General features: G+C 35.5%; 1 protein-coding gene across 1 annotated transcript; it reads right to left on the bottom strand.

The window, feature by feature from the left end:
• Positions 1 to 1,831: 1,831 nt before the first annotated feature.
• On the bottom strand, positions 1,832 to 11,218 carry LOC104607704 (uncharacterized). The gene is made up of 5 exons (XM_010273398.3): positions 10,536 to 11,218; positions 5,888 to 6,602; positions 4,238 to 4,607; positions 2,181 to 2,573; positions 1,832 to 2,046 (listed from the first exon to the last, which is right to left on the bottom strand). Exons 1-4 carry the CDS (start codon positions 10,846 to 10,848, stop codon positions 2,523 to 2,525), a joined length of 1,449 nt encoding a protein of 482 aa, XP_010271700.1. The 5' UTR covers positions 10,849 to 11,218; the 3' UTR covers positions 1,832 to 2,046; positions 2,181 to 2,522.
• Between the last annotated feature and the right edge of the window lie 4,231 nt (positions 11,219 to 15,449).

The following is a 15,449-nucleotide window of genomic DNA, read 5'->3' as shown; positions in this document are numbered from 1 at the left end:
TCTCTCATCATCTTCTTCCTTAAGTTCAAAACCATCTTCATTACCTTCCTCTAATCTTCTATTTCCTACTTCTTGATCATATTGCCTCATAATAAAATCATATGGATTCACACCCATCACATGGTTGTGTATACAACAAGTTTAAGATTTTTCAGTTTACCAATTTGTTACATGTATAAAGGGTAGAAGTTCAAAATTGTAGTCATGAAGTTAGAAGCCTAGAACAATGGCACTTAATGACACCACAACCTAATTATATTTGCTTTTCCTGTAGACACAATAATGTGACAAATATTAAGATGGGAAGAACACAGCTCTTCCACTTGTCAATGAGCACAGCGAATAATGTGACAAATATTCAATATAACTTTTTTAAAATATACCCAATTTTCTTGGTATATCTACCACTTGCCAATGACCAACCTGAGCCCTCATCAGGAACAACAAGAAGAACACAACTCTCTTGTTCGCTGGATTGTCTTACATGTGTTGTATCTTGATTATTTTGACTGCTTCCTTTCTAGCATGAATATCTTTCTCCATTTGGAATAAGGTGAATAAGCTTTCACAGATCGGATGAAATAGATTGACTTCATACGCTATTCACCATTATTTCTTCAGAGCAGAAGTTCCCTATTGAAGTTGAAGTGAGGCTCTCGATTTTTTTCCCTCTTTTTTACTTTCATTTTCGAGGGAAGTGGTTTCCGACCAAAATGGAAGAATCCCGTTTTTTCATTTTCATGATTTTAAATCCTCCCATTTTCCAAATCTTCCCTTCCTTTCCTTCAAACCAAACATAGCCTTAATGGTCCGCTCACGTTGATGGCAATGCCTGATGCTATTGTTAAAGACGAAGTAGAAGAGAAATAGTCTAATTACCCCTTTCTATTGTGTTTCTTGATGAATTTTCTTCTGGTTTTTCCCAATTTTTGATTGAGAACCCCTTTTTGTATTCAAGAAAATATATATTAATCAAAAACTTCAAACGGCACACTCAACTTCTGTGTACTCGATTCTCTCAACGTGCCTGTATAACCCATTTACATCACGGAACACCTACTACCCAGAAATGCTATCTCAAGTTCCTGGAGGATGGTGAAGTGGTTCAGATGAGGCTATTGCAGCTGGACAGGTGGATTAACCAAGTATCATTTGTTCCTAGTAACAACACAAATAGCCATGTGGAATTTGTCTTCTGTGAGTCTCCCCCCAAACCAGCTGAATCCAGAACCTACTAGGAACACCAAAACTAAAAGTAAGAACAAACTATCTGTGGGTAATCTAAGAGATTTACCTATATAAAATTGTTTTAATTTAACCAAATTCAAATACAGATTTTGTAAAACGACAACCTGCGTGCTACTTAATTGTACAATTGGATCCATAGAGTAATATTGCAACTTGAATTTGTCCCAAATTCCCAAACAATCTAAATCAATCCTGATACATTCACATCCAGAAACTTTGTGAATTGCCAACCCTGATCTACTCTATAATTTTTTTTAATATTATTAAAAAGACCCACTGACCAAACTGGCTATATTTCTCAACCTCTACAGCCAGATAAGTTCAAGTTGTACCCAAGACGATTATACTTTCAACGTGACGCCAAATTGCCAATAGGCGTGGTGCGTGGACTCCAAGCACAGCCGATCCGGACTGGAACTCTGGAAGCCCAGAAAGCACTACTTGTATTCAAGTCAAATTGCCCCAGAAAAAAAAAATAATAATAATAATAGTACATGCACAAACTACTATGCATTTGGCACTAAACTTTTCTAAAGGGCCGCGGAGCACATCCATAGGTGTAGTAGTTAATAAACCGAACGAGTAATTGAAAATAAATTCTTTACGGATAAATGAATATGGTACACCATGAGGTTCTTTCTGTTGCTTTCTAGTATGATGTTCGCAAAAGGACCTATATCTAGAATTGTCTCACTCTGGCACGGATATGCACCACTTCCACTAGCCAAAAATGTAAAAGAGCCATCTTCCTTGCTCAAATCACCCATTAATGCAAGCTCCCATTAGCTGCCTAGCGTTCTGTAGATGATAGAAAAAAAAGGGAAAAAATAAGTTTTACTAAGCATCTGTAAACACGATCAAACCAACCCATGAGAAGTATAAAGCAAAGGGGATTTGACATTATCCCAAGAAAATAAATTCTGATAGCATACCTTAGTCCTAGCCAATAATTTACATCCCAGCTCTTGGCATTTTTTCCCTTTTTCTCTTCCAATCTTCATCATCATCACAAAACAGGGCTCCATAAGAACAGTGTCGAGCAGTGAAAACTGCCAAAGGTGGGCTTCTCCATCAAAGATGTAAGAAGCATCAAAAGAAACCGAGAGTGATGAAGCACAATCAAAAGAAGCTTGAAAGGTTCGAGTGTATGCTCCAGTCAACCTCAGGTTCTTATGCCTGCACTGCTGCCAGTTTACAGAAAACATGTCAGAGTAATTTTCTCGCTTCATAATCTTAGTATTTCTCTGGCAGAGCACAGGCATCGCCCAGGCCCCTCAACGGGGCCGGGCTAATCCATAACTCGCTTCAGGTTGCTGTTGATGAGGCTGCAAAAAATAGAACCAATGAAACTGTTAAAGAGAAAGTAGTATGCTTTTAAAATAAATAATAATAATAATAAATAGAAGTTAGAAATTTCTATTGGCCAATATTGTAGGTAACACGCCTAATGATGCCTTGGGGGGGGGGGGGGGGGATCTTCCTTGTCTTATCCCATACTTTAATGTTCAGATGGGCAAAGCCTATGTGCACACATTTACTCGTACAAAGTTGTCAAAGTGTCAACTAAATTAGTCAATTGAGGACCGGGCTGATCACCAACTAACCAGTCAATAGATGCAGTCACATAGGACAACTGAGCATCACCTACATCAACTAGTGGATTAATTACAAAACTTTATTTGTCTGTTTTTATCCCACTAGGCCACTATCTCTAGTTATTGGGAACAATATAGAATATTTGTGTTTTGTTATATTCTGCTTTAAATATCTGTGATGGAACATGATTGTTTCTTTTAAATTCATTCAAATCAGCGGTGTGCTGGTACATAGTTGCTATAAACAAAGGGCACATAATCAAGCCTGCATTTTTTATTGCAAAGCAAAAGCAGTAATTTCTTATCCTAAATTATCCAGCCTATTTTTTTGTCACAAAACAAAAACCTAACAGCACCCAATACCATTCATTCATCTATTGCATGGTTGTGATTTATATTAACCTATTTATGAGATTGCATTGATATCTTAAACTTAGAATATATCTTTTTCTCATCAACTTCCCAATGCCTAGACACTGGCTAGTCATCAAATTGACTAGATAACACAAAATGACTAGTCATAGCTTCACCAAATTGATAGCACTGTTTCACTTTTACAATTCTACTGTTGTGCACTAAGATTGGACCAACCATAACAAACCTTTGAAAAGCCATAGAGGACAAAATTAAAGTTCAAAATTCTCAAACAAAATAAAGGCTGCATTTGCTTGCATCTAAAATGAATGAAAATAATGATTTCTTGAAAAATAATAATCAATGAGAAAACAAAAGAGTATTCCTAATTTCCTTGTCTTTTACTTTACATGGAAAACCAACTTAATGGTTGAGAAACATACACGTATTGCGAATCAAGGAAACCAACCTCAGTTTTAAAAATTGTCATGTGGTAAAGAACAATATTTCCTTAAAATTAGGACCCACTTTTTGGAAAATGTTCATTTTCTACAGCTATTTTATGTGCAATGAAACACCATAAAACAGCAATTTCAGGAAACTCTTTACAATTTTTCATCTTAGTTGCAACCAAACAGAGCTAAAATATAAACATAAAAAAATGCCAGACGGCCAATAAACAAACCACCTCTTAGGAGATACCATAGTTGCCAAGACATAACCTAGGCAGGAAGGCACCTTATTATAACATCGTTATTATGGCTACATCATACTGAAATGTGTGATTATACATTCTATTATATGCTATAGCCTAGACAGGCAGGCACTTTATAATTTGTAATAAAAATTTACTATTGAAATTTAAAAGATCCAAGAAAAGAAAAAAGAAAGAAAGAAGAGAAGCATAGAGAGTTTCTCTCTCTTGTTCACACACAGATTAAATAAAATAGTGTCTCTATCCTAGCCTAGAAACCTTTGTTTATTTTTCTTGTAAGGCTTGGAAAATAGGAGGGGGAAAAACCATATACTAGTGTCCTTACCTGTGCAAAAGGTTGGTGGGCATGCTCATGAGGATGGACAAACGGCACTCCAGGGCGTGGAACCGGATACTGAGAGGAATGCAGATAAATGGCAGAAGTGGTATGTGCACCAACAGGACTGGGATTGAATGGGGACATTATGGTCTCCGGTGGACCATAGTTGATTCCAGCAGGGGTAGATGTAGCAGCCCATGGCCCACGTAGGTGTTGAGGAATTGGATGAGGTTGGTGGTCCACAGAAATTTGAGGCCTATGTGCTGATCCAAGCTGTGGGAATTCAGTATTGTAGTTCAAAGCAGGAGAGTACATAGGTTGCATGGCATATGGTCCTCCATTGAATCCAAACCCAGGATCAAATCTTTGCAAATACCTGCACAAGCACGTTAGCTATATTCTTAATCTATCTAAAAACAGAAAATAATGTCGTTTGATTATTAAGCATTGCCTCTGGTGTTTCAGAAATGCATTATATTTTTTCCCTCAGAAAAGCATGGTATTTGATGGTTCAAAACAGGTTAAGCATCATGGAACGAATACAAAAGTCAGAATGACATTGGCAACACTCTCACCAATTAGGTAGGAAGCCACCATCCAATAAGTCTCAGAAACAAGATCAGAGGGACTACCTTGCTGTTCAGAAAATACAGTCAACAGTCCACTAAACAACAGGGGATAAGCCACATAATGTTTGATCAAACCACTAAACAAGTGATAGGACCAATAACTTTGTGGATACAACCTCCAAAGCAGGTTACCCCCTAGATGGAAGAAAACAATGACAGCTTCCTTCCCATCTCCTGTAATGGTAATGCATACTAGTCATTGTTGATGACATTTAGGTGGTCTTTGGCATGACCATTCCGTCGCATGAATTTGCCATACCAGCATGTTAGAGAAAACAGGAAAAGAGGTGTAGATGCTAATGTCTGTTTGGACTCACAGCACTGCAATGCCCATTTCATGTTGAGGGTGTCAGAGGAAACACCTTTTCCATGTTCTGAAAATTTGAAGGGAGGAGCATTACAGCAAAACTCCCTCTAATGTTGCACATTGAAAAGTGGAGCACCAGAACACTTTTAATTAGTTGTCACATCCTAATTGCAGCACTTTAAAAGCAATGCTAATAATCAACAAATTATACAACTCTTGGGTTCTTTTTTTTTGATGAATACAACTCTTGGGTTCTTTGCCCTATAGACATAGTGGAAAACATGAAAAGGCACACTAGACAACGACATGTCTTATAATGGGCCCACATTTTCTGTAGGTGAAGAAAATCAAGAGTTGCATAAACTTGTTTACTAGTATTTGTCATTTTTAAATAAAAGAATCATGACACCTTAAACAAAATATCAGTTTTGTCTTTACTAACAGCTTTATACTAGAAAGACTGCCACAACATTTATGATGTTGCATTGCTGATGAGGCAAAACAACAATGCCAAAAATGGCAGATATCCCAGGTCTTGGGAGGTGTGCACTGGATATGGACCTAACCTTTGGCATTTTTTCAGTGTCCACTCTTGTACTCAATCTCATTTTCTGACACTTGTTAGCCCAAGATTTTTACCACAAACCAAGTAATGGCCCATATGAAAGATTGAACAAAATAAAATACAAGTTACTTGAAGAGTATTGGGCTTGGAGATACCTTTCGTAGCTTCTGTCATAGTCAGGATCCTTACGATCAACCTCACGATCACGAAAAATAGCAACCCTATTGTTTGTCTTGTGCCTACCAACAGGCTCCTTCTCTGTCCTACTTCTACCTGATCTATTGCTACTTGTAGTAGAATCAACAGAATTCCTTCCAAGATTCACTTCAGAGCCTTCAACAGATTTGTCCTCCACCCTTGAAGACCTAAAAGTGCAGTGGTGGAGAGTATCTTGCACTGTGAGTTCACTTTCTGGTTTTCCAATGGCACCAACACTACTACCGCTATTACTAGAGCTAAATATCCGTGCACGGGCCCTGTTATATTCCTCTTTTCTTTCCTCCACACTTTTTGAATGATTTGCCTTAGAGGTATGTGGATTTACATTGTTGAGAGTTTGAGACCTTTTCTGCGGTCTCTGTTTAATTGCAACCTTAACAACACTATTACTGTCATCCTGTGGAAGGTTTACAGGAATATCTGCTAGACGAATTAGAGGGAGCCGGCACTCAGAAGTCTTGCGAACAACAATTCTGGAACCAGACCCATCAGGTAAATTGTTGTCTAATATGACCATTGATTGTAGACAATAATGCTGCGCAACACGATGTGCCGCCAAGCGCAAATAGGAAGTAGGCAGCTGTTGAAATTCCAGTTGCTGTCGTGTTGGGTCACAGATGAACTTCTCAACATCTTGTTCCATCCGCAGAACTAGACAAATGAGAGAAATATCATGAATTCTTTATTTGTCATGAGAAAGTGAAGCAAATACAACAACCAAGACAACACGGTGACAACTCCTTAAAATTGATTTTAGAAAAAGTTTATTGGCCCTGGGCCAGGTAGCAATAGCTCATACCAAGAAAAATTAAACTATATAATCTCAGAATACTAGATGCAGAATATTCAAGTACAACTTTTACGATAACTAACAAAAATGAAACGGGGTCTCCTGAAAGGAAGAAAAAAAACCCTGCAACACTCAGACCACAGACATCCAACTACAAATTGGGAACATCTCCCCATGAATTTAATCTCTCAGAGGTTTTGGCAAGATGAGCAATATTTGATATCCATGCTATTATAATTGCCGTGGACTAACAAATCATGACTTTTGTGCAGAAAAATGTGGTCTTGCTTGCTATTTAAGTACCATATAATTTAACTTTCATGCTGGCCACTTTCTCTAAATGTTATTTCATTTCTAAACCGTTAATTCATTTTTCCTTTTATGTTTATATTCTCTTTAAAGCCATTTGAGCATGTTGCCATATTATAACATATGAAACTGATCTTGCCTTTAGTTAAAATGCTTTTGAGTTCCTACAATACCCAACTCATTTAATCTTAACACAAACACTCTTCAGAAGCTTAAGACAAATTTTCTGGAGGAAAACCTACTCCCAATGTAAAATATAATCAAATATGCTTGAGGAACCAAAAATAGATAATGTATATATATATATATATATATGAAACCAAACAACTGCTTTTTTCTTTTGCAAAAATAGATTTTCATCCACTGACATGGACACTGAAATACAATTTAAATCAAAGATAGGTATTATTTTGTTCAGTTCCTCAAGATGATCCCTACTCAATCACAAGCCAATCATTACCAACTCAGCTATCAAATTGACAATAAATGGTGCCAAGCATAGTACTACAATTTAATCCTTCATACTGGGGATGTGATGGGAGAAGCTCAGCAGCTAAATTCTAGCCATATATAATAAGAAAATGGCAACTGATTTGGATTTTTTTTATCAAGAGGGTTCATCAATAACTGATCAAGAAAGGGTTGAACAATAAGCTGAGGATATATAGTCATTATAGACATTGTAGAACTAGATATGAAACTTCTACATTCGGATTTAGGTACTTGTAAGTTTTTTGTTTCCATCCAACCATAAAAACTTCAACAATTGGTTTTTATACCAGATTAACATGGCAGGTATAGAACCTTGTACATCTTTTTTCTTTCCCATCATAATAACTGCAATGACTAGTTTTTATACTGGGTTGGTAATGCAGCTGTAGAGCCTTGACCTGTACCATCAAAGCTGTAGAACAATGATACCTAGCAAAAAGTTGCCCCAACCCAACCAACCCAGAAAAGATTGGGTTGGGTCAGGTTGGGTCATGGGTCAACCCGCTGACCCAATTGTCAGGTCTAATTTGGACTATTTATGTATTGTTAGAAGCTTTCATTCTTTAATCTTGTAGTCTTTACTTTTTATTGTTTACTCTTTGAGTTTTTGAATTTTCAAGTTTTTTTTTTATTTTATGTTTCAAATTTTAAGGTTAATTCCTTTAATTTTGACTTTTTTCATGTACTTTTTCTTTATTTTTTGAAATTCCAGTTATTTTAGGGTTGACCCAAATTGACCTGTGGGTCAACCCTAACCCAAACATTTTAGGGTTAGGGTCTAGCATTTGCTGACCCAACCGAAAATTCAACCTACCCCTAAATCAACTCGAAGTGTCTTGACCCACCCAACCCAATTGCCAGGTCTACATGATAGGGTCTAGCATCCTGCTTAAGAGGGCAAAGTAGGTTCAGCATTTTCAACCTGTCATTGATGCAGCCAGTCAGACTGGTGACCAGGCCACAATCCCAATTTTAGTCAACCTCTAACCTGCTATGTTACAAAAAAATCTGTTGACTTGGTCAACAAGTCATCAACCTGAACGGTTGAACCATTGACCCATCTGACCCATTCAACAGGTTACTAGTTTTTTTATATTAATCACATCACAGGTTGACCCATCAACTTGGAAGGAAAACAGTTCAGCTTTTGGGCCAGGTTTTAAAGCATTGAATAGGTTATCTATTGGACCTTCTACCTTGATCATTGATATAATGTGTTTTTTTATAAATAATTGAAATTCATAAGTTAAAAAAAAAAAAAAAACAAATCAAAGAGTACAAGAGCCACCACCAAGTTGCCCAATCAGGCAACAAGACACCGAAACAGAAACAGAAAAAAGATAATCCAAAATAAATTACAAATTAATTCCCAGCCCATGACAACCCAAAACAAGTTGATCTCTGGCAGCTCCAGCTCTAGCTAAAGAATCTCCCAAGGCATTGGCACTCCTAGGAACCCAGTTGAATTTGTATTGAGAATCTACAATAAGGAATTTCGCCCCTCTGAACAAGGATAAAAGATTTCAATGCAGCAAATCTTTTACATGGCCCTACAATAATAAGTTTGGAGCCCAACCTTTACTGTTTATCCCCCAAAGAGAAGCTCCAATCCAACAGCCTGGCCTTAAAAGCACAACCTTAAGTATCCTCCTAATGAGAATTCCATCACAGTTTCACTAAACCATTCAGTTTTGAATAGTAACCTGGTTATTTGCTTTACAATCTTTACTATTCAGTTTTGAATAGTAAGAGCGGCATTTTTCTGAAAGGTATGGAGGCCAGCATGGCAAAAGGTTAAAAGCCAATAATGCAAAGTAGAACCAGAAAAGGAAAAGGAGTACTTAATTTAAAAAAGAGTATTTTAAAACCATCTCTAGAAGCATATTGTATAAAGGAATATAATCTCAATTATCAGGTTTGCATCACAATGTAAATTATTTTACATTTTAATTAACAAAAGAAATCAAATGTAATTAACTTTAGTAGAACCTTCTAAAGTATTCAGTCTCAAAAATTGATAATTTATGAACATTTTTATTAGAACTTGTACTAATAAGGATGCATTGAACTAGAACCTTGACATATCTAGGGAAGAGATTATATGGATAGAGACAGAGAGCAAAGAGATCATGCAGAAAGCATACATACACAAAGCACACAACAAGAGAGGGGGAAGAGGGGGGTCAGTCCAAGAAATGATTTTATTTAGATATCCACATACAGGTCAAACAACATTTGGATATTCTTTATGTATCTTTCTTATCCCATGATTCCCGTCTCTTCTTCCTCCTTATTATAGCCATTCATTCTAATTCAGCCTCCTAACCTCCAATATTCTCACACTTTCAAACCAAAGCATATATTTCTTTTAATTCTTTATGGATTTTGTTTTGATTCCTCTTGAAACTGAAATTAAACCTCATAACTCCAGAATTCTGTAGAATTTAAAACCCTGTTCTTGTTCCTCCCAAGTCCAAATAACTGATTAACTTATCTGTTTTTAATAGTTCAAGTTCTATGCAAAAGCCGCATTCCAAGTCCCAATATTTTTTTCGGGCACACTTCCCCACGATAAGAATAAATTCAAAATAGTTAGTCCTGAGAATCCTTCCCCAAATAATAGCATGGCCCTATGTCGATGTCCGAAAGTTAACAGTCCTTGCAATAGCAATTAACTAACACCCAATGAAGTCTCTAGGAAATATTCATAATTCCTTACTTGAGAATTCACATAATATTACAATGGTCCTAACTTCTAAATACACCTACTACATCACCCACCCCATCACCTGAAATGCAAGCTCAGAAAATAGTTATTTTAGGAACATACAATTCTATTAATCTAAGAAGCTAGGAACCATATATATAAACAGAGTACTACATCATATAAATCCCAAACCTTATCTACAACAAGTGACAGACAAAGTCAAATGGATTCATAAACAACAACTGGAGCTTAACCCTGGACACGCGAGAATAGGCAGGAGACTTACTCGATAGCCGCTCGCGAGGGTTCTGCAGAGCTTCTCTAAGAAACTGATCAACCTGATTTATTGGATCCTCGGAAACCCCTCGAATCTTCTCAGAACCAACGGACGAAGACGAAGCAGAAGCAGAAGACGACGAGACAGCAGAAGAAGCAGTAGAAGCAGGACGAGGAGCTGCAGCAGAATCATCGGCGAACTCCGGCGGTGATGCCGTCGTCAAATTCTTCTTGCAGGAGACCATTAACCTGCTCATGCTTTCGTCCAAATCCACCATTTCCCATGAATCAGGGGCCCCGAGATCCTCCACAGAGCCCTCCATGGCCGGAAAATTCTAGGGTTTGGGAATGGAAAGGATCATGAAATCAGGGCTAGCTCTGGCAGAAAAACCCTAATTGCAGAGAATTTCATGAGAGATGGAGACGATGATAACGAGACTAGGGTTTGGAGCAACAACGAATTCGCAGAATTAGGGTACAGAAGAACGACGCGAACGAAGGACGATATGATACGATAGATTTCTTTTTTCTTTTTTCTTTTTTCGTACCCTATTTACGGTTTCTTTTGTGTATTCCTGTTATTAATTTAGAACAGTTTAGATCTGTTCCCAACTCCCCTCCCAACACTGTCCTAAGAAACCATTGCAGTCGCAGTCGCAGTCGCAGTCGCAGTCGCAGTCGCACATCGGAGCTTCTCCCCAATCCCATGAATGACAAAGAAAATGATCTCGATATACGGCTGAAATGACTTGTTGGCACAGTGCTGAAAGTATGTTGTTGGTATCTACAGATTCCCAATTTCCCGCTTTCTATGCTTTCTATCGTACGAGTGTATCTACACATGTAAGGAGATAGATGAACGAAGTAAATTCAACAAAGAAAAATAAATGTAATGGTGGTCTAGACATGAGGCTAAGTAAAAACAGATTAATGAAACCATGGATAATATACAAGAAATTATAAAAATTACCAAAATATAACAAAAAGTTGGGCATATATCTAATATTATGCATCAAAATAAAAAATTAAGAATTAGTTGTTCAATCATTTTGGTCAAATAGATCGACAAGTGATATTATAAATAAATTAAAAATATATAAAAGTATAAATGAAATAAAAATAATATAAAATAGAATAACAATGTCATAAATACATAAAATTTATACAAAATAGATAAAATATAAAAATACAAAATACGTGTCAAAATTGGGCAGTTATCTAATACATATTCATTATATTAAGAAGAAACAATTTGTGATATTGTAAATACACATATATATTGTTATATATATAGAGAGAGAGAGAGAGAAAATATATAGAATATATATGTATATATTGTAAATAAAAATATATATAATAGATAAAATATACAAAAAAATTATATATATTCATTAGAAAGAAATAAACCATTTGGGTCAAATGGGTCCCTTTGTGAAATGTCATAATTAAAATATAAGTCATATAAAATTAATAAAATAGACAAAAGTATTAAAAAAAAAAAATTGGGCATGCCTCTAATATTATATATTCTTTACATTAAGAAGAAAAAATGGATTTCTAGTCAATGGTTCAACTATCTAAGTCAAATGGGGTAAATGGTAACATCGTAAATAAAAATACAGTCATTTAAGAAAACAGCATACAAGTATGGGAAATGTATAGAAAATATAAAATAACATTATGTGAAATTGTGAATATAGAAAAAATGTACAAAAATTAGAAAAACAGAAAAAATATGTATAATTCTTATCTATATAAAATTTATAAAATAGATGCAGGTATGTAAAATACATAGAGCTTTTTCACAATTTACAAGCATATGCTTACCACACAGGTTATTTGCTAGTTATAAGACATTAAGAAATAGTGAAGGAAATGTATTTTCATTGAAAAGGAAAAAAGGATATCTATTATAATCTCTGTCTATGTACATATAGTTATAAGATTTGGGACTGTGTGTTGTTTCGTGTTCCACATTCCCACTTATTATGGACTTAGTTGTGTGGCACGATTTTATTTTCATTACATGCAATAGGGTTGTGTACACAATTGTATAAACCGACCAACCAACCCAATTAAACCGAACTGATTCGACCCGAGATGGTCAAATTTTTGAAAGAAGTCAGTCGGTCTCAGTTAGAAAAATGTCAAAACCTGACTATTCGGTTTGAAATCTTACACTCTATCAAATTGTGTTTGTGAAGGTTCTCTTGACATTACTGCCAGCCACGTGTATGTCTATAAATGGAGGTTATAATATGATTGCATTAAAAGTTGCAAAAGTTGATTTTGGTTCTGTTTAAATCAAATCAATTAAACCGAAGTCAATTTTAATAACATATGTAGCTCAGTTTTTGCATATGACTGATCGGCTTTGATGATTGGCCTTAGGATCAACCCAAAAGTTTTGGTTTAATTGGCAAAATTAAATAAAATCAAATTGAACCGACCCGTGAACAGCTCTAACATGCAAGAGGAGAAAAATAAGCATAGTAAAGTGCCAACTGGCTGGTTGGTAACGTCTCTTGCTACTTGTAGCAGTCTTAGTGGAGACTTGTGATCAAATCCTACTTCATACACCAGGGTCATCTTTAGTCTTATCCTAGTGGCTAAATTTATTGACATGTGGCAGATTGAATTTGCTTGTAATTTATTACCATCTTTGGTCTAATCAATTGTAAAATTCGAGCTTGGATTTCCTAAACGCAAAAAAGTGCACAATCACGCTAAGAGCATGATATCCAACCATACATTGAAAACATTCCTCCATGAATATGGAAAATGTTCCCAATGTACAACTAGATGAATAAATCCTATCTCATAAAATTTGGGTTTAATTTAAAAATTTTGGCATGCATAAATTGTTGTCGAATTTGGGTTTTGATCCTTCAATCCAGTGGTCCTGATTAGCCATGTTTCCATTGCTTCAGCCATGTAAATAATGGATGATTCATGAACATGGTACTCCTCTCTCTCTCTCTATCTGTTGTTTAAATATTTTATTAATTTAGCCAACAAGTTTAGACATTTAAAAATAAAGTCAAAAAAATTCAAAATCTATATCTCTTTTCATCTTTTTGTTTTTACCTTTTTTATCTTTAATTGCACAATGCATGCCACTTGCCCTTACATTATTCAATTTATTCATAAGGTGTATTTTAAGACAAAAACACACCCATGTTTTGACTTGTGTGTGTAATAATGGGTGTGTTAAAAGCTTAACATCCGGTTTGAGGGGGTTGACTTGGATATAGGTATAGCCAAGCTTCTTGGTAAGATTTTTCTCTTTTTTTTTCTTTTTATTTTTTTTTTTTTGCAATATAAATAACATAGTTTGTGAATTGGTAAATTGGGCTTATGTTAGAAAATAATAGGCATAATTTTAAAATAAACTGCACCCGTATACACCCAAAATAAATAAATAAAATGAAAGTGAGAGGTGCTCTCTTCTCCTCTCATTCTTCTCCCACCTCTCCTATTCTTCCCCCTTCCCCCTTTTTCTTGAATTCTATTTAATCACTTCACCTTCTTATCAGTTGTGTTTTTCATTGCGCCCAAGCTTGCAACTGTCATTGAATCTTTTTCCATTTTTTGCAATCATTAATACCATGGCTGAGTTTGGGACTTGGGAGAATGATCCATGAATACTACATTAACTTTTGTTCTGTCAAATGGTCCATAAAAGGAATGCTACTTTTTTTTTTCTCTAACCCATCAAGTCAATAAAGATTTGTCCTTTTCATTTGGGCCCATGCACTTTGGGTTTGTCAACAACCAAACTTATATTTAAAAATGTAGATTTTACAAATATGTGATGTATTTTTTCTGTTTATTCTTCACATTTTTTACAAGATGACACTATATTCATACCTTTTCCTCTCAAATGGAGCTTTGGCAATTGGCTCTTGACTTTCATTATTTACTATAAGAATAATTTTTTCTTAGGGTAATACTTTATTTCCACATTTGTTTTATATTTTTAATCAACCAAAATTTTTGTTTGTATGTTGTTAATGTAACCATTAGTTAATTTCCCTTGATACTTGCTCTCCACCACATTTTGTCCTTTTTCTAGATATTGGGTTTATCATTAGTTTGCTTATAATATCTTGTGCTGACAATATCCTTTCTCTTTGTTGTATGCATAGGAGTAGACGTCTATCCATTACACAACAATCAGTTCAAAAGAATATTTGTCTTCTCCATTTCCCACATTCCATCTTATCCTTTTTTGAATTGAGTCTCTTGCTTTAAGTATGCCTTTTCATTCTCATGATATTCCTCTTTACCATCATTTTGAATTAAGTGAATTAGATTCTAAGTACTTCCTCTCTCTAAGGGGGTGTTTGACAACATAATTGATATTGTTTTTGAAAATAAAAACAATTGCCACATCAATAAAATTAATAAATTGGCAGGGTTAAAGGGTTGGAAGATGTATGTGAAGCATAGGATTTGGCAAGTGATAATTGGAATTGGCATGGATAGGTTCCAACTCATTAAAGCTTATATAAGATTTAAAGTGTTAATATGTGTCATATTGATTTTTGGCATAGGTGATATGTAAAATACTATAAATTAGGGAGTACATAGATTTTTTAAGATTGATGTTCACTAGGGAGTACCAATTTTTGGAATAGGCAATATATGGAACACCAAGAAGCAGGGAGTATTAATTTTTGGAATCAGGTGATACTAGAAATTGCAAAATCTTTTAAATCAAGTTCAAGGCAGTGTACCTTGATACAAGTCATTCATTAATCTACTTAGAATTACAGTCTTAAACAAGAAAGAAGGGGTATATGACCATGTAAACATATGAGATAGAACAAAAGCTTGTTTATCCAACTTGTGGGTTACCTGGTTACCCACTTTAGAGACCCATCGAACTAAGCAATGAGGGAATTGTAGATCTGATCTGCCA

Source organism: Nelumbo nucifera, chromosome 2 (assembly GCF_055504915.1).
Source record: "Nelumbo nucifera cultivar China Antique chromosome 2, China Antique-T2T, whole genome shotgun sequence".
NCBI lineage: Eukaryota > Viridiplantae > Streptophyta > Magnoliopsida > Proteales > Nelumbonaceae > Nelumbo > Nelumbo nucifera.
Note: the sequence above shows the minus strand (reverse complement) of the source record. Positions and strands in the feature narration are given on the sequence as shown.